Genomic DNA, 20448 nt, shown 5'->3' with positions numbered 1-20448 from the left:
TGGGGCATCTACCACCTCTCTGGGTAACCTGTGCCAGTGTTTTACCACTCTCATTGTAAAACATTTGTTCCTTATGTCTAGCCTGAACTATTCTAGTTTAAAACCATTAACCCTTGTCCTGTTGCAACAGGCCCTGCTAAAAAGTCTGCCCCCCTCTTTCTTATAGGCCCCTTTTAAGTACTGAAAGGCCACAAGAAGGTCTCCCTGGAGCCTTCTCTTCTCCAGGCTGAACTCTCTCAGCCTGTCCTCATGGACAAAGTGTTCTATCGCTCTGATCACTTTTGTGGCATTCTTCTGGACCATTTCCAACAGATTAATGTGTTTCCTGTGCTGAGGGCTCCAGAGCTGATGCAGAACTCCAGGCAGGGTCTCAACAGAGCAGAGTAAAGGGGCAGAATCACCTTCCTCGACCTTTTTAGCCACAATCCTTTTGATGCAGCCTACAATATGATTTGCCTTCTATGCCGCAAGTGCTTGATCTTGTTGAACCTCATGAGATTCCCATGTATTTTCTTCAGTAAGAAAAGAAGCAAGGGGGTTCTAGTAAAGAATTAAGATACCAACTTCATTTCATATTCAGTAAAGTTATACTTTCCACTCAATCAACTTTTACTGTCACAATCAACCTTTCCAACTCATCATTTTATGGTCTGAAGGATTGGGGAATAGCATTCTCCTGACATCTGCCTCTTAAGAAAATGGACTAGTGCAACACTCAAACCACAAAAGATACTTTCATTTTGTTTTCTCTGAAGCTTGTCATTTGATCAAACAGATCCCTCAGCACATAGTCTCTGTGCATCTATCTGCTTGTTTGTTTGTTTGTTTTTCTGTTCTAATTGATGACTCGCATGTCTATGCCCATCAACTTCTTTGGTCAGAATCTCTCTCTCTTCCACTTATCCTACAAGAACAATAAGAATTGCCAACAAATTAAACTCTGGTAGGGTGGGAACTACTGATCTAAGAAAATAGTTGGGTAGAACTTGGCCTTGTGGAAGGCACATGTGAATTTTCTCTTCAGCTCTAACAATGTCAGTGTTACCTTTCGAATAACACTTCCAGACACCTACATCTGTTATCCTAGGCCATATCAACACAAACCAAAGAGGGTCTGCAATGTTTAACACAAATTAGCCAAGAAGACCTTTGATTACCCTACAGTTTAGCATGCTGTTTTTCATGCAAGTGATTAGAGGCCACCATAGAAAAGATGAGCAGTGTTTGCATGAAATAAAGAACCAACATATAATGCTTAATTCCACCAGTGCACTTGAGGGCCATAATAACTCGTTTGTGTAGCATCTAGCACAATCAGGACAGTAATGTCAGGTGTGAATTCTGTCGAAAAGAGAGGCAGTGACAGTAGCTTTTTACTTGGGAAATAATATAAAAATTTACACAACTCATTAGGAAAAAGATAAAAGTCCTACATGGGTTATGAAGACATTTTCAATTCAAATTTTCTCTCCTCTGTGCACAAAACATAAAAGGTTTATTTACCCTAGAATTCAAAAGAAAAAAAGTAAGATGGAGATATGGTTAACTTTTTTATATTGTTAATTTTTAAAACATGTTAACTTTAGTCATTTTTCTTACATCTGGCTTACATATGCCTTAGCTGAAGTGAAATGGAAAGGTATAGGCTTAGCTATACCATGTGACATTGCCACACTCATTTTAGGTTATTTAATTTATTTACTGACTTTTCTCTCATTCACACATAGACAATTTGAAACTAAATGCAGAGAAACAACAAAAGACATACAAATTTCCACATGGGTTAATTGCATTTTTAAAATTTTATTTACTTTGCATAGAGCAAAATTTTACTTTTCTCATAATTAATCAATCATATAGAAACTTGGGGCCATTCTTTGACTTCGGATAAATAATGACAAAAAGATATACTAATGTCATTCCATATAAAGACACTGAAAAAAATACACTACAGGTTACAAGTTTTCAACATAACACATATGGACTAAGGACCATTCCAGAGAAACCTCACTGTGTAAAGCCTGTATTTCAAAGGGTGAGTTGAGGTAAATATAAAGAATTTCATCAACAGAGCTTGAGTGCATTGCAGGAACAGGAACCTTAGTTATCGCTTCCACATAAAGCCACCAGGATTGTTTCATAATCCCCTTTGAGTTCATCCTATCAATTTAAGCACAAAAAACACAATTGTTAGGAAAATGGTCTTCAGTGAAATAAATTCCAATAAGCATTCAATATACATGTACCAACCATGGAGCCTTCACCTGTATAAATTAATCACTTGATAATACACATGTGTTAGCCACAGACTGAGCTTGAACCACATACCCTCATTGAAATTATTCCTATGACCTAGGAATAAACATACACACTGGACGCCTTCCTGTGTAACCTCATCTAGGTGATCATGCTCTGGCAGGGGGATTGGACTAGATTATCTTTCGAGGTCCCTTCCAATCCCTAACATTCTGTGATTCTGTGATCTCCAGAGTGGAGCAGAGGTAGGCCAGGCAAGTTAAAATCCTGGGAGGACTCATGGCATAAATAAAGACGAGAAGCAGAGAAGATTTCTGTTCACTGAGGAGCATATGGTTTCCTTCTCTAGATAAAGTGTAAATGTCTTCTTGAACCAGTGATGTCTAATGTTCATTAATATTAAACATTATACACCTTGTATGTAGGATTATCTTAAACACAGGCTCATCTTACGATGATAGCTGATTCAGCATAGGATTGCTTGTTCATCTTGGAAAAAATGTGTTGTATGCATTAACTACACACATTAATTATTACACACACTGTTTTTCTCAAATTTGAATCTATTTTGCAGAGATAAATGAATTGGTTAGTATAGTCAAGCTATGCCTCAAGGCATTTGAATGTAATAAACACACTGGAATACGCTGAGGTGATGTGACTGCATAGCAAATTGCATATCACAAACACTACTGGTGGAAGACTATGAGTGACGTTTGGCACCTATCTGAAAAAAATAGCAGACACCAATAAAAATCAAAGAGGTATTTTAACACAACTGGGGAGTAGGTTTCTACTCTAATTAAGACATATGTATCTATCTGATTATTTATTTATTTATTGTTGTCTACTATCATCCACAAAACTGCTTTGCAAGTTTATCTTTCTTCAAGTCCCTCATTCCTTTAAATTTTCTGGAAAATACATTGGGTGGCCTGTCTCCTTTAAGAAGATGGTTTTACTTAAGTGACCTGGAAAGCAGGCCTCATAACTCTCAAGTTAACAAGTTATTTGCAGAATTACCTCAAATGTTAAAAAACGACAGGGGGTTGCATCAATATCTTCCACAGAGCTCTTAGTGTAGTCATGTCCACTCTCCTGTCAATGTTCCTTATCTCTGTCCCACCATGGGAACTTGGGGATACTGTAGTTTCAATTCAACTTTTGGCTTCTACTGTAAGATGATATTCTGAGACACGTACCAGTAAGATATTGCTATAGCTTTTGTGACAAAAACATTGCCCTTGCAATGTTGATCACTAAGCACCTGGGTTACTCAGCTACAACGAGTTACTCAGAATGACTAGGTGAGTGAGAATCAGAAGAATTAACAACCCCTACTGAACTTCCCAAAGCATTTGCTTGTCTTACATTTCATACATAACCTGAGAGAGAACCTACCATAATGGCTTGGCAGAGAGAAATGCCATACATCTTCTTGTAATAGCATTTGATCTCATTCATATCCACTTCATGGCGTGAAACCATGATTCTGATGAGGTCTTTGTGCCGTGTCCCAAAGCCCTGTGTAGAAGGAACAAAAAAAAATTGAAAAAGAGAAAAGAAAAAAAAAAAGGGCTATTTATTTGATACATATTAAAGCAAGGTTCTATGTGTTAACCCATCAGACTTCTTTGTGAGTATACATGGCCGACATCCTATTTCTTTAACATCTCTCGGGAAGGAGTCTTCTCTTATCCCACTCTGTTCCCTCTGAGCACAATTCACTTCTGACAGACTAGATCCACTCCTGGATTTCCTTTCTAAGCATTTATTTAGCTGTTTCCTAGAAAAAGACACGTTCTTCAATGAGCTTGCTAGATGCATGGACAATCTAGACTTCCCTGCCTTTTCAATATTTTTTTTAGGAGTGCAATGAACTCACAGTGCTCCTAGCCAAGTCACAGGAATTATGAAAATACCTGTATACCAGACCATTTCAGGATCTCCAACTGACTCACTCAGCCCAGGTTCCAAATTTTCCAGAAGGACCATGGATGGCTTGCCAAAGATCAAGCTTCTACAGCGCTCCTGTCCTGACCTGTAAGTACTTTCCTATTTAAATTTCACTTATATTTTTGTGGTTTCATAAAAAAGTTCCAGTTGGCTTTCTGTCACTGTCTAGAGTAAAATATAAATGTGTGGATGGACAGATGCCTTCCTGAATACCCATAGCAAACAGACAGCTACTCCTATGGAAAGACATGCAGAGGTTTCAAAGGAAATAACAGAAAGAAAGAGAAGAAAACACTGAAATTCCTTCTGCAGTCCTGTTTTATCACATAAAAGGCTTAGAGATCTCTAGATAGCTGGTTATTTTTCAGCTTACAAAGCACCCCATCTTTACAAAGGGAAGTTCTCTCTCTGGGTTACCTTCATCGCCAAGTGGAGTTTTTCAGCAAAGAAAGCTGGTTTGCTTGTGGCACACTTCACTGTAATGAAACAATGAGATAAGGTCACACCTCTTATACATATGAGTGACAAAAGGCACACGTGTGGAAGGAAAACACTCTACAAGCAGTCTCAGTGTTCTTACCAGAATATTTTATTTGTCTGCTTGTTTGTTACCTGTCTTCAAAGTATGGGAGAAGTAGCAGTTCCTTTACTCCATTTGTTCGGAGAGCAACTCAGTCAGGGAGGAGTAATTACAAGTATGCCCTTCTTTGTCTACTGCCACAAAATTAAGAAAGATGTTGTAGCTCCAAAGAAGAAAGAAGTGAAAAGAGAGCTGGAGGATGTGATCTGATGTTTTGTAAAGCAAGTTACTTGCCTTTCACTTGTAAATATCTGGATGAAGGGATCAAGTGCACCCTTAGTAAGTTTGCAGATGACACCAAGTTGTGTGGGAGTGTTGGTTTGCTGGAGGGTAGGAAGGCCTTACAGGGGGATTTAGAATGACAGGATCATTGGGCTGAGGTGGTCAAAAGCATTCTGGCTTGTATTACGGATAGTATGGCCAGCAGGACTAGAGAAGTGATCATGCCACTGTAGTTGGCACTGGTGACTCCCCACCTTGAATCCTGTGTTCAGCTTTGAGCCCCTCATTATAAGAAGGACATTGAGGTACTAGAGAGAGTGCAGAGAAGAGTAATGAAGCTGGTGAAGTGTCTGGAGCACAAGTCTGATGAGGATCACCTGACAGAACTGGAGCTACTTAACCTGGAGAAAAGGAGGCTAAGGAGACACCTTATCACTGCTTACAACTACCTGAGAGGAGGTTGTGGCATGGAGGTTGTTGGTCTCTTCTCCCAAGTAGCAAGTGATAAGACAAGAAGAAATAGCCTCAATTTATGCCAGGGGAGGTTTAGATTGGATATTAGGAAAAAGTCTTCCCGGAAAAGGTTGTCAGGCATTGGAACAGGCTGCCCAGGGAAGTGGTGGAATCACCATCCCTGTGGTGTTTAAAAGACATTTAGATGAGGTTGTTAGGGACATGGTTTAGTACTAGAGTTAACCATATGGTTGGATTCGATGATCAAGAGAGTCTTTTCTAACCAAAATGATACTATTCTATGATTCTCCATTCTCACAGGACTTTTTGGCATATTGACTTCCTGTAAGAGTCTTCCTATGTTGATAACACATCTGTTCTTACAAGACCTTTCTCTGTATCAGGAGAGATATTTCTGGTCACTCATCAACTTGAACTGACTTTAAATAACTGAAATAAATCACTATCTTCAGACTAGACTTTCCAAAGTATAATTTAGCAAATTTCTCAATGAAACACGATAAGGCCAGAATGGCTTCCTATCAGAGCAATTGTGATGGAAGTAAAAAACCAGGTTATTGTACGGTCAGTATATCTACTAGTTTATAATCTGCAGAACCACTTACCAAGGGCAGTCAGGCATTTCTCAATATCACCCTTCAACTCCATATCCACTACCTTGTTCATGTCATGCTTGCTGTATTTGGTGTACTTCTGAAAGACTAAATGAGGGAAGAAAACTCCATGAGCAGTGATGAAAATACAGTGATCTCTCTGAATTGCCTCTGCCTTATTCTGCCCTCACTGCTGCAGCAGTGCCCACAGATGACTGATCGCAGGCCACCTTTCTCCTATTTCCTGGCCATCACTGTGTAAAGAACAGTGTTACTGCATGGCCTGGGTGAGTCAGCGTAAGGAATGGGACTTTGTTGATATGGTAGCATTGGTGTTCTCACTGGTAGGGACAGAGGTGGTCTAGTGACTCCGCAGGACCCTGTGACATTAGATGATACATCCCCACCCAGGGCAAACTGACCGAGGAGCAGTACCATGTGGGGAACATATAGAACCCCCACCACATTGATCCTTTGGCCTTGTGTTCACTAGCTCTGTGAGACCTCATCCAAACAGTTTTGTTAACAACCTGTATGGAAAGAACAGCCAAACTGCTTCTGCACCCTTAGTTAGCAACCATGTGTCAATTACAAAAAAACAGCAGTCAGAGTCATGTCTTGATAATCTATATCTTCCCTGAGTTCATGAGTAGGTCATATTCAAAATACAATCTCTGTAAAAACAAAAATTTTCTTCCAACCTACCCCTTCGGAGATGTGGGTAACTTCTTGCAGTAAGAACAGTAACAAACACATTAACATCTGTCCCTTTCTTTTGCTCTCCTGCTTCATACAAGGCCTGTCATAAAGAAATGAAAGTGGTAAATTTAATGTCAGCATAGTAAAGTGGGAACAGAAATACTGTACTTCTGAGGTTACCAGCCAAAAGTAGCCATTGCTTTTCAGTAATACACTGTAGCCCTTGATGCAATCCATAACAAAACCCTGCAGAACCTCAAACTAACTCCAGCTCTATTAAGCAATACTTTGCACTATGCAGCTAAAAAACGTATTTTGAGAGTTTTTACAATCACCACCGAGCTCTCATGGATGCATTACATTCTGGGATGAAGATAATTTTCATGTCATGATATGCTTGCCATCTGCATGGTGTTTAGGACTCCAAGCTCTCTTTGGACAAATAAAATTACTCCTGAGATTAACTAGAGAATTTTGAAGGAGTAGCCTAAGCACCCAGTACTCCTTTTCTTTCCAGGAGGGGATTAATGGAAAGTAAGAACCAAATCAGTCTCCTTCATTTTCCTCACCTCCTCAAACCTCTCTACAAGGAATAATTGAAGACATCCACAGAGCAGCAAAGATGATTTAACAATACTCTCTCTCTACCGAGAGCAATAATATTGAAATTTTGAGCTTAGACAGAGTACTGATCTGCTGAGATTTTATATCTAGGCTTGATGACAAAAGTAAACATTTTATGTAGCAAGAATAAAAACAGTATTGCTCAACGGCATTTTTTTCATTGGATTTAAAAAAAAAATCTATATAAATTCAATCTATATTTTAATTACAAAAGCAACCTAAGATTTCATATGTGAAAACTCAGGATACACTGCTACGTTTTACCAAGATTTTAACAAAAATATTCACACTAATGGTGGAAGAAATAAGGGAAAGATCAGTTACTTATTTTAGAATTATTCAGAAAATACTGTGAGCATTACCAAATAATCTTGAAAGGTTCATGACTGTAAAGCAATGTCTTTAATTAACATACTGCAGAGTTTACTCTGGTTCAGGCATGGTAGCTGGTTATGCATATACTTGAGCACACCCTTTCCCCTAATTCAAGGACTGTGTTAAAACAGAAGGAAGATTGTGTCTAATTGTTCCACTAGTTGACCTCTGCACACTTTACATGACATAGAAGAGGTCTTGCAGAAATGTGTCTGGAGCTGGATATTAGGGCGAATATTTCACTTCCTTCAGATACCAAAGCTTACCTGAACTTGTAAAATACAGGGTGTTTCAAAAAGATGGACCTAATTTCAAAGCAAACATAAATCAAATTTGGTCTGTCTTTTTCAAACACCCTGTAGTATCCCTTCAGAAAAGGTTGCTACATAACACATAAATCTCTGTTAGGTACAGAATGCACAAGATTCAGGCAGGACATTTGCAGCCAGAGTTAGTAGTCTCAAGTAAATCAGATGAAGAAACTCTGAAGAGTGCCAAGTGTGATCTTACCCTGGCGTCATTGTCAGCAAGATCATCATTCACATGAGGATCTTCACATCGGTCACCCTACATAAACAAATAAATTAGATTTCACTCATTCTCACAACCATCCAGTTCCCCAGAACTCAGCATTTAAGAGTTCTGCCCTATCATCCTCATACATAAATTAATACATTATTGCATATAGATGTCAATCACTGTAAATCATTCTGTGAATAAAGTTGTTGCATTTGTTTATCAGAGTTCATATTTCTAAGGCCATCAGCAGTTTATTTCTGAAGTCCTACATTAAAATCCAGATGAAGTACTGTTTCTCAACTTGAAGTTACAACCTTCAAAGCTGTGATTTGCTGCCACATGGCCATTCGATAGACTACTTTCACGCTGTTTTAAAACCAAAAACTGAAAATCAAAATTATGCACACAGGCCTACTAAAAGCTAATCCTGCGTCTATGTACAGCCTTCATAAACAAGTACTCAAAATGACGGAATAAAATATTTATGGATTTTAAAAGGGTCTTTTTATTGGGCAACTCTAGTGCTTAAGCTCATCTGCTTTTAAAGACAAATTCACACAAGACTTTGTCCACTTGTTTTCTTCCTGCTGCATTGTCTAACTACTAGAAGCATATCTTAACAGCAAGGCAAAAGGCTTAATTCTGCAACTGAAAGCATTTATTGTATTTCTGTTTCTAGTCTATTGACATAACATCATCCTTTTTGTTTTTTCAACTTCTTACCACACACAAAAAAGAAGTCTTAAAGCACAACTAACAAACAGTAGTAAACATCACTGTGTTTTGAAATGCATTTGACATAAAAGCTCATTATTATCACTTGGTTAAGAACAATTACATATGGTCTAAAAGACGTAATTAAAAAATAATATAAGTAAATACATAATACCTAAATCCTTATGTATTGTATGTCTTTCTCTAATACAGTTATGACAACATTAGTTTTTTATTATGGGTAACATCAGTCAAAAACCTTAAGCACAGCATACCTTGGCTAGAACAACCAAAGCCTTCTGAAAGTCCCCCGATGTGTCAGAGATAATGTCTTGTGTCAGATCTCTCTTCAGCACTGAATTCAAAACAAAAAGAATTTGTGGTTTGTTTCAAAGTTATCAACTAGGTTGATTAGATGATCTTTAAAGGCCCCTTCCATCCCAAACCATGTTATTACTCTCTCATTTTTCCAACTTTTTATTTCCCAATTAGATATGCCTACTAGATGTTCAGTTATCTTACTTTCATTTAGCTTTGAGAGATGGGCATTATCTTGGTCTCTTGCTGCACCATTTGTCTTTCATTCTTAATTCTGTTTGTTCTTACCTACAATTAACTTAAGCACAAGACTCTTCTAAAACCAAAGCATTAATTTGGGCTTCTAACTGAGATTTTTGAAAGGAAATCACTTGTAAAAGTTAGGGCATCATGTCAGAAAACAATTTAAGTGAACTCCACATATATGAGATATAACATATTATGTTTTAGTTATCTCTTTAAAGCTTGTCCCCCTTTACTTCACTGGTTGCTCCTACCGCAAATGTCACCTGTGTTGCTACCTCAGTAAGTTGTGCGTTTTGTTTTTGTTTTCATTTTTCTCAAGCAGAGATCAGCCAATGTTTAGTCACAAAAAGCAGTTGGATTTTGTTTGCATCCTAGAAAGCATCTAAATGCATGACTCATTCCATGAGACAGTTGCAGTTCTGCCTTTTCCTTCTGAATTGGGATCTAGATAAGCCAGAAAAAAGTCAGTATGACCTCCATCCCCTGCAACTGTATCAAGATTATGTGAAGCTTCACTCACAACCTACCTTGGTGCCTCAGCTTCTCATAAGGAGCAGTGGGGGTGTGACTGTAATGTGCCTGCTATAGCGTTATGCCATTAATACTCCTTTATGCTCTGAATTACCTTCTTTATAGTATCTGCTGGCTTCTCTGATCTCTTTGTTGCTTCTTGAGGCCAGAATCTCAATTAAGGTATCTTCATCAGTTCCAAGCCCCTGATAAACATGGTTGAATTTTTAGAAAAGTTACTTGATAAAACAAAGTGAAAATTCAGAAGACCAGAAATAAGGTGAAAACTATGGACTTGGCTTTTAAGGTTCCATGTGGAACATGAAAGAAAAATGAAGAACATTGTGCTTCCATGCAATGTTGTGATGGCAGCTCTTTTGGTATTATTCTTGTATCACATGTCGTATCACTGGTACCCAAAAAGAGCACTGAAGGGACCAAACAGTGCACATCAAAGATATGAATGTAAAGCTTACAAAGAAAAATATTCCCTTTCCCTTTTTGTTTTCTCGAATGTAAACATACATTAACACTAGGACTTTCCACCATGGCATCTGCAATCAGTTTTCAGAAGGCAGAAAGAGTTCATTCTCAGAACAGAATACCATTTGCAGCCAATCTCCTCCAAGCCTGAAATTAAGTGGAGATTGCTGGATATGGTTCTGAGAACCTGGTTTACAGGTATAGATTTATTTTACAAAAGGGGGTTCAAATGAAGACAGGACATAAGCTTTAAAATCCAAGTCCAGTGTCCCTTACAGGCCCTGACATTTATACTCTTCAGGAGAGTTTTTCTCAGAAGCTTTTGACTTACCTTCATACAGGCTCTTAATTCTTCAGCGTCAAACTGAGCGGGAGTTTTGAGCAGAGCCACAACAACGTCTTCCAGGTGGCTTTTCAGAACTCGTTTCATGGCTTCTTCCAGACTCTGTGACAGGAAGCATAAGGAACACACTAAGCTAGAGAGAAGGGTAAAAAGCTGCTGTTCAGCTACAGTCCAAACATCAGGTCTAATCTCTGAGGATTCTTAACCTACATCATTCCTTTAGCTACTAAAAAGAATGGTGAAGCCCTACTTGAAGTTTTTCATTGGTCTCCTTTGTGGTAGTCAAATTGTCAAGGTTTTTCAGTAAGCACTCCGTAGAGTTTTCACACAGTCAGTTCAGCCACGTTCTCTCATTCACGCATCAGAAGAAGACTCAGAATAGGCTTTTTTTTTCAAGAGAAGGAATTACTATATTGCTGTTATGATTATGACCTCTCCATCACCAGCAATTCAGTGATGTAAAGGGCATTCAGAAAGATGGAAAGTCAGAAGTTTAAAGTCTGTTTATATTTCAAAATTCTGGCTGTTGTATTCAAAGGTTTTGAATTCTTGTTGTATGAAAACAAAGTCATAGGTACTATCTGAGACAGGAGTAACATCGATATTCTGGGTGCAAATTTAAGCTTGGCTTGATTATACTTTACCTTTCCTTTAGCCTTCTGATAGGCAGCTTTGATCTGCTGACGCTGAGCATTTGTTCTTTTAGTCATTATGTCAATGATGGTGGCTTCATCCACACCTATGAGTCACCAAAAAACAACATGTCTAAGGCACTGCAGTTATTATAGTGGTCTCTAGAGTGTCCTTTAGCCAAATAATAGTTTTTCCATTTTATTATTTCTTTTATGTCATATTTGGGTTTTTTGACACACTAAAGTTTAAACAAAGGAGAAACCATAATCACCTACTGACTTACAATTAGTGATTTAGTGAAGTAATCCAACAAATACATTCCCACAGAACACAAAAAACTATGATTCTACAGTTTCGTATAGGAAGTCTTAAAGCGGTACTCACACTATAGAGGAACTGAAAAAACAAAAGTTAGAAGGCATACTCATTTAATCTCAGGACTTTGAACTGGAAAAGGTTTCAAAGTACAGGCAAGTGCCAAGTGAGATTTTCATTACAAGAGAGAAGCACAATAGAAGCATGTGCAACATTATCAGCGTATTCCCTGCCTCCCGCGGGGATTTCATTCAAATCAAATAAAAACCTATGAGTATGCTATGTTATAGTATTGATTGATTCTCTAGAAATTAAATATTTACAGCCCTTCCTTCAACCTACTTCAGAACTCTAAGATAGTATTAAGGTTTGAAATTCTAACACGGCATCAGGATGTCAAAGTGTTGAGATTCTCTATCAAATGGCATAACTGACTGCATTGCCAATATCTGTACAATAGAGGCAAATGTCCTGCTTGCCATTGTCTCACGCTATGATATTTTATTCTGTACAATTCTTGACTTTTCCTATGGAAGAGTCCTAATGTAGCAGGTTCAGTAGTTAGTCCTCTTACCCTTTGCAGTCATAGCTTTCTCCAAAGCAACAACATCAGCTGATGGATCAAAGTTAGGCTGTTGTTGTGGTACTACAGGGCCTCCTTTTACACTTTTCTAGAAAGAAAAATGAAATAAATAAATAAAGTCTTCATTCCAAAGAATTGCTTTGCAAAGAAGCAATTTTAAAGGTCTGAATAAACCGTGTATTTGGGATTTCCTGTTATAGGACTATCAAGGCACACACAGCTTTGTAACTGCAGAGAACTAAACAGTCTCAGTAATGGATACATTTTGGATCTATTCCTTTCACATCTCTTATATTAAACAGCAAGTACTTAATATATTCTTTTAGGTCCCTTAAGACCTATTTCTCTGTGTAAGTTGGTTTCCACAGGAAAATACTCCTTAACCGTGATGTTGGGCAATTATGTCCAAACTTTAAAGGCTCTCCAACCACAATGAAATCCAATGAAATCCACAATGAAAACCACAATGAAATCCACAGGTGCTGTCAATAAAGTCCTATTAATTTCCCTGCTCATCTTATGCAAATTGACTGTGCATCACATTAAGGGACTTCCCAGCCAACTCATCGCTAAGGTTACAAGCCCTTCTTGCACATAATATCTTGGAGAAGAGTTCAAGTCTAATCCTATAAAGAAGTGGAGGATTGTTGCCCAACTGCTTTGAAACTTGAGATACAAGCAACACTTTCTTCACAGCTACTACCTACTAGTGAACTTTGGTGAATCCATTCCTAGATGGGCACTCCCTAGTCGTTGCCTAAGGTGCTCTGGGAATAGCTAGGAATGATGAGTTCCCCTACGTGAGATTACGTGGTTTGCCCCAAATCAGGAACATGACAAATCAATTTACTAGTAGAGCCTATAACCCAATAGCATGACTTCACCAGTGCCACACTGGTTACTGACTTTTACAGAAGCTATAAAATGCCCTAAGATTCTTGCATGAAATATTTAAAGATATTCCCCTTGATATGACATATGATGAGATATTTAATTAAAACAAAACCAACAAACAAACAAACAAAAAAGGAAACACTAACCAAAACCAAACCACGATACCAAAAAGTAGTTTAGCTAAATTTTTTCAGAATCACCTATAACATTTGTCCTGTTTCAACAACTCACTATTTTAATTTTTTAAATTTTTTGCAACTAAAGCTAAATAGTATAAGACAAATGGCAAGGTCTTAAGAATATCTGGTTTACATACAGCATTCTCCATTGAATTTTTACACTTTTAACAACTGACAATTCAATATTTAATTCCCTACACAGATATATCACTAGTAGTTTTATGAGAGAAGAGAGACTGCATATTTGAAGCAGTGCCCTGTATACTTTTGAAAAAATCACTGTGACTCATGTGATGAACCAACAAAGGAACAGCACCAGTTTGTTGCCTGTTTTCCAGGCATGCCAGATTAGTCTTTGTATACTGGTTTCCATGGCAAACTTATATCCTAACAATGCAAACCTGACTGTAACCAACAGCACTGTGATGACTCAGAACCTTGGGACTGAAAGGAGTATGAGATGGTGGAGCCACAGGTTTATGCACAAAATGCTGTGGAGTCAAAATTTCAAAATCCACAAAGGTCTAGAGCAGAAATCTTTATTTATTGAAATTTCCCCATGTTCCATTTTTCTCAAGACGAAAGTTGTTCAGGATCTCCTGTGACTTCCAAGGTACTGCTTTACCATTGCTGACAATCATTTCAGAATCTTTATGTTATTATCACAAACACTCTGCACATCATTCTAGTGCATTAACTTGACTTACCACCACCATAAGCCTTCCTTCTAATCAGAATCAGTACTGACCATCCAAGACGTTTTCTTACATACTGTGACTCTTCCCAGCATAAGAACAAACACATGATGCAAAAACTAAGACATATACTAGTGATTTAGTTCCTCCTTTACACTCATGACTTCCTGTACCTCGAGCTAAGAGTTTCTGTATGATCTGAACATGTTCTTACACATGCACACACCTGTGCATCAGATTACTACTTCAAAAAGGACGTCTTGAGTGAATCAGTGATTGGCTACTGGAAATTATAATTTAATTACAGTAACTAGTTCTGCCTAGGAACTGATAACTAGACTGATACATGCAAATAAGAGTAATTTTTCATCTGATAGCAAATTTTCTAGGTTATTGGATGATATTGGATTATATGATGCAATAAAATTGGGTTCCTGTTCTGATCAGCTGCAGCTTTGACATTGGTTTTCATCCTTTTGAGTGTAAGAAAGACACGGGGTGGCTTATGCCTTTAAGTCACTTCTAAAAGCACTTGAAAATAAGCATAATGCTCTCAAGGGGTGATAATACTTACAATATATTCCTGTTCCTGATGTTCCATGAACCATGCCTGTTTCAGAAATTCTGATACCATAGCCATGTTTGACAAAGTTTCTGGGAAGAGACATATGAAGTTACAAACCATTTTCATAATTTCCAGCAGCAGTGCAACTCAAGGTTTCCCACTCTCAGGATCCTTTCTTTTGAGTTATGATGTGCAGGGTTTAGTTTCCCAAGCAGTAACTGCCTGTTGTATTGGAAGCTGGTAACCTTTGTTTATGTTTGGCAGGTGACACAAAGCTCTACAATTGCTGGCCCCTACACCCATAGCTACTTGCAGAAGTTTTAGATTAGAGGGAAAACAATAAACTAGTGGAAGTATCTGCTTATTTACTACGGCAATACCTAAGAATCACCATTGACTTACAAAAGGAAGTTACCAGAAACAAATGAAAGTCTGCCTTTTCACCTTAGTTGAGGTATCCACTAGGCCCATTTAGATTACCAAATATTTGATTCTGTTCACTTTCAGTAGTAAACAAGTATTCTTGTCTGATCATTTACTGAGGTTGAAGCTTTTGTGTGTTAAGACAAAGCATATTCCCTTGTACACTATATTCTCATGTAATTCCTTTGAAGACCCCATTCCTAAGGAAAACGAATAAAATTAGACAGTTTCACCGACACCGTTCCTTAATTCTTATACATGTCCTTCAGTTTCTACAGAACAATTTAACATTACCCATTTCAGAAGGGAAAAAAAGTTATTTCTGCTTTTTACTGCTCAAAATGAAAAACAGTACAGCTTTTCCATAAAACACCATGCAGAATGGGAAAAATAACCAATGGTGATGTGAGCATCCACAATTAATGAAGAATTTACTTCCTAACAACTTTGGTTCACAGAATATTCTGTTTGCTAGCAGAAACAGTGAAGGAACAGAGAGTAGAAATTAACATTTTATCAAATAAAGTATTTTTGGTCTGCTCAGAAAGGTTTTTTGTGTTTTTCGTTTTTCTTTTTTCTTTTTCCCCAAACCCACTTCCATAACAAACTCTAGAGAAGGCTTTGTTTTAAGTCATACTTAGAAACAATCAGCTAAAGATAATGTTCAGGGTAAACAGGAGTGTCTTTGAATCTAGTGTGATGAGACAAGACACTATTGTTGGTCTTGAGGTACAGATCATGTAACGTAGATTGCATACATGAGTATAAAACCCAATGTTGCTCCTGATGCAAACAGACCTACGCTTATGATTATACCTTATTTATGCCCTGTGTCCCATGGGAAGGACAAAGAGCAGGCACTAAAGTAACACACACACACGAACAAGCAGCATAGCTGCATCACAGCTTCTTCTTTCCCTTGTAGCAAAACTGTAAAACTCACTTCCAGCTTTAGCAGCCAAAAAAGCAGCAGAAACCTCCCAGAGCCTTCCTCCAGCCCAGCTCCACCCTACCCTCCCCACTCCAAACCAGGAACCACCTACACTCCCTCCTCCTCAGAAAACTCTCACATTTGTGCCCTTCCCTCAGACCTGAGGGCACAAAATTCAGCTCTGCCTGCACTGTTAGAAAAACTGAAAAATTACTACAAATCCGTATTTATATGTTACTTAGAGCACGTGTCATCTGGGTCAGAATATTGCATTAAGTTGTAACAATCAACTTTTATGCACGTCATTTGTTGAGGATCAGAAATGCATACTTGGATTGCAATTAAAAACAATACTTTATCAAGCTGTTGTAGTGAATCCTGTACACTTCTTGTACTGACAGAAGTATATGAGGCCAGATGAGCTGCTACAGTATCTAAAGTTCTGCTGCATTATATAACAGCACAGATAAAGGCCATATACAGCGGGATGAAAATCTTTTAAAGTCTAGATACTACATGCATTGAGTTGCCAACAGTGACATGTACAGGTATGTCTGTCAACTCATAGATTCACAAGGTGTGTGATCATTTAAAACCAAGACAGAGGATGCAGTCTCACAGCACCAGATCTGAGAAAGGGTGGGAACAAAACTCTGTTCTGGTGGATAGAGCAGCATTTCTCAGGAATAAAGCTGGTAGAGCTGCCTGCAGAGGGAAGTGCTAACATCACCACTGCTCATTCTGTGATTCTGCCTGTATGAACCCCCAACTCTCACAGCCAGCTCTAGAGGATTCTCTGCTCTTGGGGATGACTAGACCAGAAGGCTGCTAGCCTACATTAAATAGGGTTTATTAAACCTCTGAACCTTTATATCTATCCTAACGTAAAGCAGAGCTACAGAAAAATACTTCAGTGCCTTGAAAACAAAGTTGTTTTGTATTTTTCCCTCCTGTTTAAATAAGGACACTTCTGCAGGCAGATTCATTCATTTCCATCTAGCAAACAACATAATTTTAATAGAAGTCAAACTAGGCAATGGCTCCTGAGAGGGTCTGAAGACCTTACTCTGCTTATGCTGGCTCAGAAAGCTAAGAAACCACCCTACAGATAAAACCGTGTCCTGCTTTATCAGAAGCTATGGCTAGTAAGAAATAAGAAGATTGGAATCCAGGAAGCCAGCCAGACCCCTGACAGAGTAGAGGCCCTTCCCAATGTGACTTACGCCACTCTAAAGTGCAAACAGCTCATGTAAACAGTACCTAGATCCAGAAGCTACAAACTCCATCAAGATAACATTTTAATTTAGCATAATAAAGGACTGGAAAAACTGATGGTTTTCTGCCCTATATTTTCTGTTTCTTTTGAGCACAGGAGAAAGCCTACAAACAGCAAGATGAAAAAAATGCATGTAACTACAGAGTGGTGCAAACAGAAGATACTGCAGACAAGTGCGACACTTCTTTCTCGTTACTCCATAATGAATGACGATTTGAGAGTTATTCCCTTTAATAAAATATAATCCAGGTCATGTGTTCCACTTCCTCAACTGGAATGTATAGAGGTCCCGTTTAAAAGAAAGCGGAAGCAAGCACTTTCAGTTTCTCAGTTTGAAAAATATACTGATTTTTGTGCACTTTATCATTCCCAATTGGAATGATTGACATTGCAACTGGACTGAGAAGCCAAACTGAGATCCAAATGGGAAGTTCTAATTGTTGCTTCACAAGTATTACTGCACTGGTGCCTTCTGTCTGGCACCCAGTCCCCAGAATAAGCACCCTAGAACTGGACATGTGCAAATGTAGTTTTGAGAAAATAGTCAATATTTATTGAAAATATTTAAAGACATAAACTCAATTTTTACAATACAGTCTTTGTCAAATAACACCATTTCTCCATGCTTATTGAACCATGTCATGAGCTGCACCAGAGATACACTATCTGGTTACTGTCCAACGCTAATTACCAGGATGAGGATGTAAATTAAGGTCTTTACACCCTGTCAGAAAAACAGGCAATCTATCTAACACAATAATTAATTTTATAGTGGGAAAGTCTACTGAATACGAATGAAAATGTTGGAGAGAAAAACAGTCTCATCCTTGGAAGATTTAGTGGAAAGTTTTAACAGAACAGAACAGAACAAACCCCAGATGATACTGCCCTCCCAAATTTTCCGTTAAGTTCTTCCTCACAAAACTCAGAGTTTCCTCTCGTATATTTAGAAGATTTCTTTGGCTCATTTTCATCACTTTCATGAGTAAAGACCCCTTTACAAGTCCCAAACCATCAAACTGTTGCTGAACTAACTTTTTTTAAGTTTCCATACAAAGAACAGTAGTTTTCTAGCAGTGCAAGTTTTACTGCACATTTCTACAGCAGTCCACTAGAAAGACAAAAAGAAACACAGGAAACAGTCAACCCCAAATAAGTTTCCTTTTAAACTTTTAAGTGTGTTTTTTTTTTTTTTTTCAAATTCCTTACAAGCATTAAATAAAAGCAGTAACTGGTCAAGCCCTTCTGTGTACATGAAACATTTCAAAACCGAAAGAATTTCTCCTGCTCACACCCATATTTTCCCATGCCAGCAAATCAAAGAGAACATTGCACCAGGTCACTTGACATATTTAGCGTACAATTCTAAAGTGTGTCAGGTCTATGGAAAGCAGCAAAGAACTACAAAAACTTACCTTCTTCCTCACAAACACTACCTTTCAGGGCAGCACAAGTCAGGAGTACAAGAGCAGAGGGCTTGCGATGCTTTTATAGCACTGCACGAGTGACCCCACCTAGCAACCAGCATGTTTGCACAGCCCCAGCAACTGGTTGCTCTTTGCAGCAGCTAAATGTGGGTGTTGTCCAAACCACAGATCCACACAAAAATGTTATTGCAAAACTATGTGCTGGAGAAAGCAGGAACAGATTTCAGAAGGGAAAAGTCAACAAATGAGAATGGTAGCTCTGCTCCACTGCCATGAACACTGTAGTAAACTGCTGTAAATGTTTCAGGATCATAAAAATAAAATGCTAAAAGCTGACCTAGTTACTCCATTCACATTTTGACATACTAGATACCACTTCAGATAAATACAATAAGGTATATCTTTGCTCAGTGAAAATCTGAGAGGAAAAAAAAGTGTGTAGAAAAGTCAATGCAAGTATGTGCTTCACTGAGCTCTGATGGCTATTAGCTCTGCTTCTTGTGCAAATGAGCTCCCGACAGAAATGGTCCAGAAACAAGAGACATCTTAAATTTAATATCCATACCCTGCTTTATTTATTTATTTATTTATTTATTTATTTATTTATTTATTTATTTATTTTTGAAAGAGAACCTCTGGAAACTGACAGGCTAAATGGAAAGGCAATAACTGTCAAACTGGCACCAACATAATTAAAAAGAGGTTGAAACATTCAGATTAAATTCTTAAATTCTGTTTGCACAAGATGAGGCATTTCACCAGCCTGCTAGAAGTGGTTTCCTGCAAGCACTTCCTCACCAAGCCAGCTAAACACATTTTCCAGAGTACGTCTGGCACAGCAAAATGCAGTGTATCACTAACATCTCAGATTGGCTCGGAACATGACACCTGGTGAAGAAATACCACTTCATGAATCAGAATAATTTGCAACTAGCAGATTGGCTTCCCAGCAGTCTGTCATCCTGCTTTCTGCTAACCAAACCTTGCTGTAACACACTGGTACCTCCAGAATGAGGAAGTATGGCTGATCTCTCATGAATGTATATGATACAAAATGTAGCCTGCCCGTAAAACCCAAGTGTAACAATTAATGAAATGAGAAGAAGAGGAGCAGGCTGCTTGGTAGCATTAGAGGGGACACTCACAAATCCCTCAAATGCAGCAAATCATTACATACACCATCCAGCATTGCTTATGCCTTCCTCTGTTTAAAATATATCTGTAAAAACTGTTTGATGCCTAAATGCTTTCTCCCAATAGTGTTTTGTTGTGGGTGCCAGGGATCAGCTCAGGATCAGCACAGCCAGGGGGGTCGCCATCCCACTGGGCCGAGGGAAGAGCCTCCAGTAGTGCTGCAGGAGGTGGTGGCCAGGCCACCCCAGCTCTGGAATCTGCCTTCTGCTGCAGCCCCAATGCTTGGTCCCCACCTGAGCTACCACCCTGCTGTCTTGCAACCAGGCTGGGACTGGTTGTGGGACTTGGGCTGGTCCCAGCCTGTGGGATGGTGTCCTGTCCTGTCTCATTCCCATCTTCATACCCAGGGAGGTGACCAATGCCTGGGGCTCGGGCTACCCCCAGTGCCTCCCAGCTGTCCTGCCCCTTGCTGGGGTACTGG

The 20448-nt window shown here is 38.6% G+C and overlaps 1 protein-coding gene across 2 annotated transcripts; it reads right to left on the bottom strand.

The window, feature by feature from the left end:
* Positions 1-1783: 1783 nt before the first annotated feature.
* On the bottom strand, positions 1784-18930 carry LOC102093126 (annexin A1 isoform p37-like). 2 transcript variants are annotated; one of them, XM_065045139.1, is made up of 13 exons: positions 18822-18930; positions 14786-14865; positions 12435-12531; positions 11557-11651; positions 10901-11014; positions 10202-10292; positions 9288-9367; positions 8290-8346; positions 6787-6880; positions 6094-6189; positions 4630-4688; positions 3658-3780; positions 1784-2160 (listed from the first exon to the last, which is right to left on the bottom strand). In XM_065045139.1, the coding sequence occupies exons 2-13, from the start codon at positions 14849-14851 to the stop codon at positions 2101-2103; spliced, it is 1032 nt and encodes a 343-aa protein (XP_064901211.1). In that variant the 5' UTR covers positions 14852-14865; positions 18822-18930; the 3' UTR covers positions 1784-2100.
* Positions 18931-20448: the final 1518 nt, after the last annotated feature.

Source organism: Columba livia, chromosome Z (genome assembly GCF_036013475.1).
Source record: "Columba livia isolate bColLiv1 breed racing homer chromosome Z, bColLiv1.pat.W.v2, whole genome shotgun sequence".
NCBI lineage: Eukaryota > Metazoa > Chordata > Aves > Columbiformes > Columbidae > Columba > Columba livia.
This window is presented reverse-complemented; position numbering and strand designations above follow the sequence as displayed.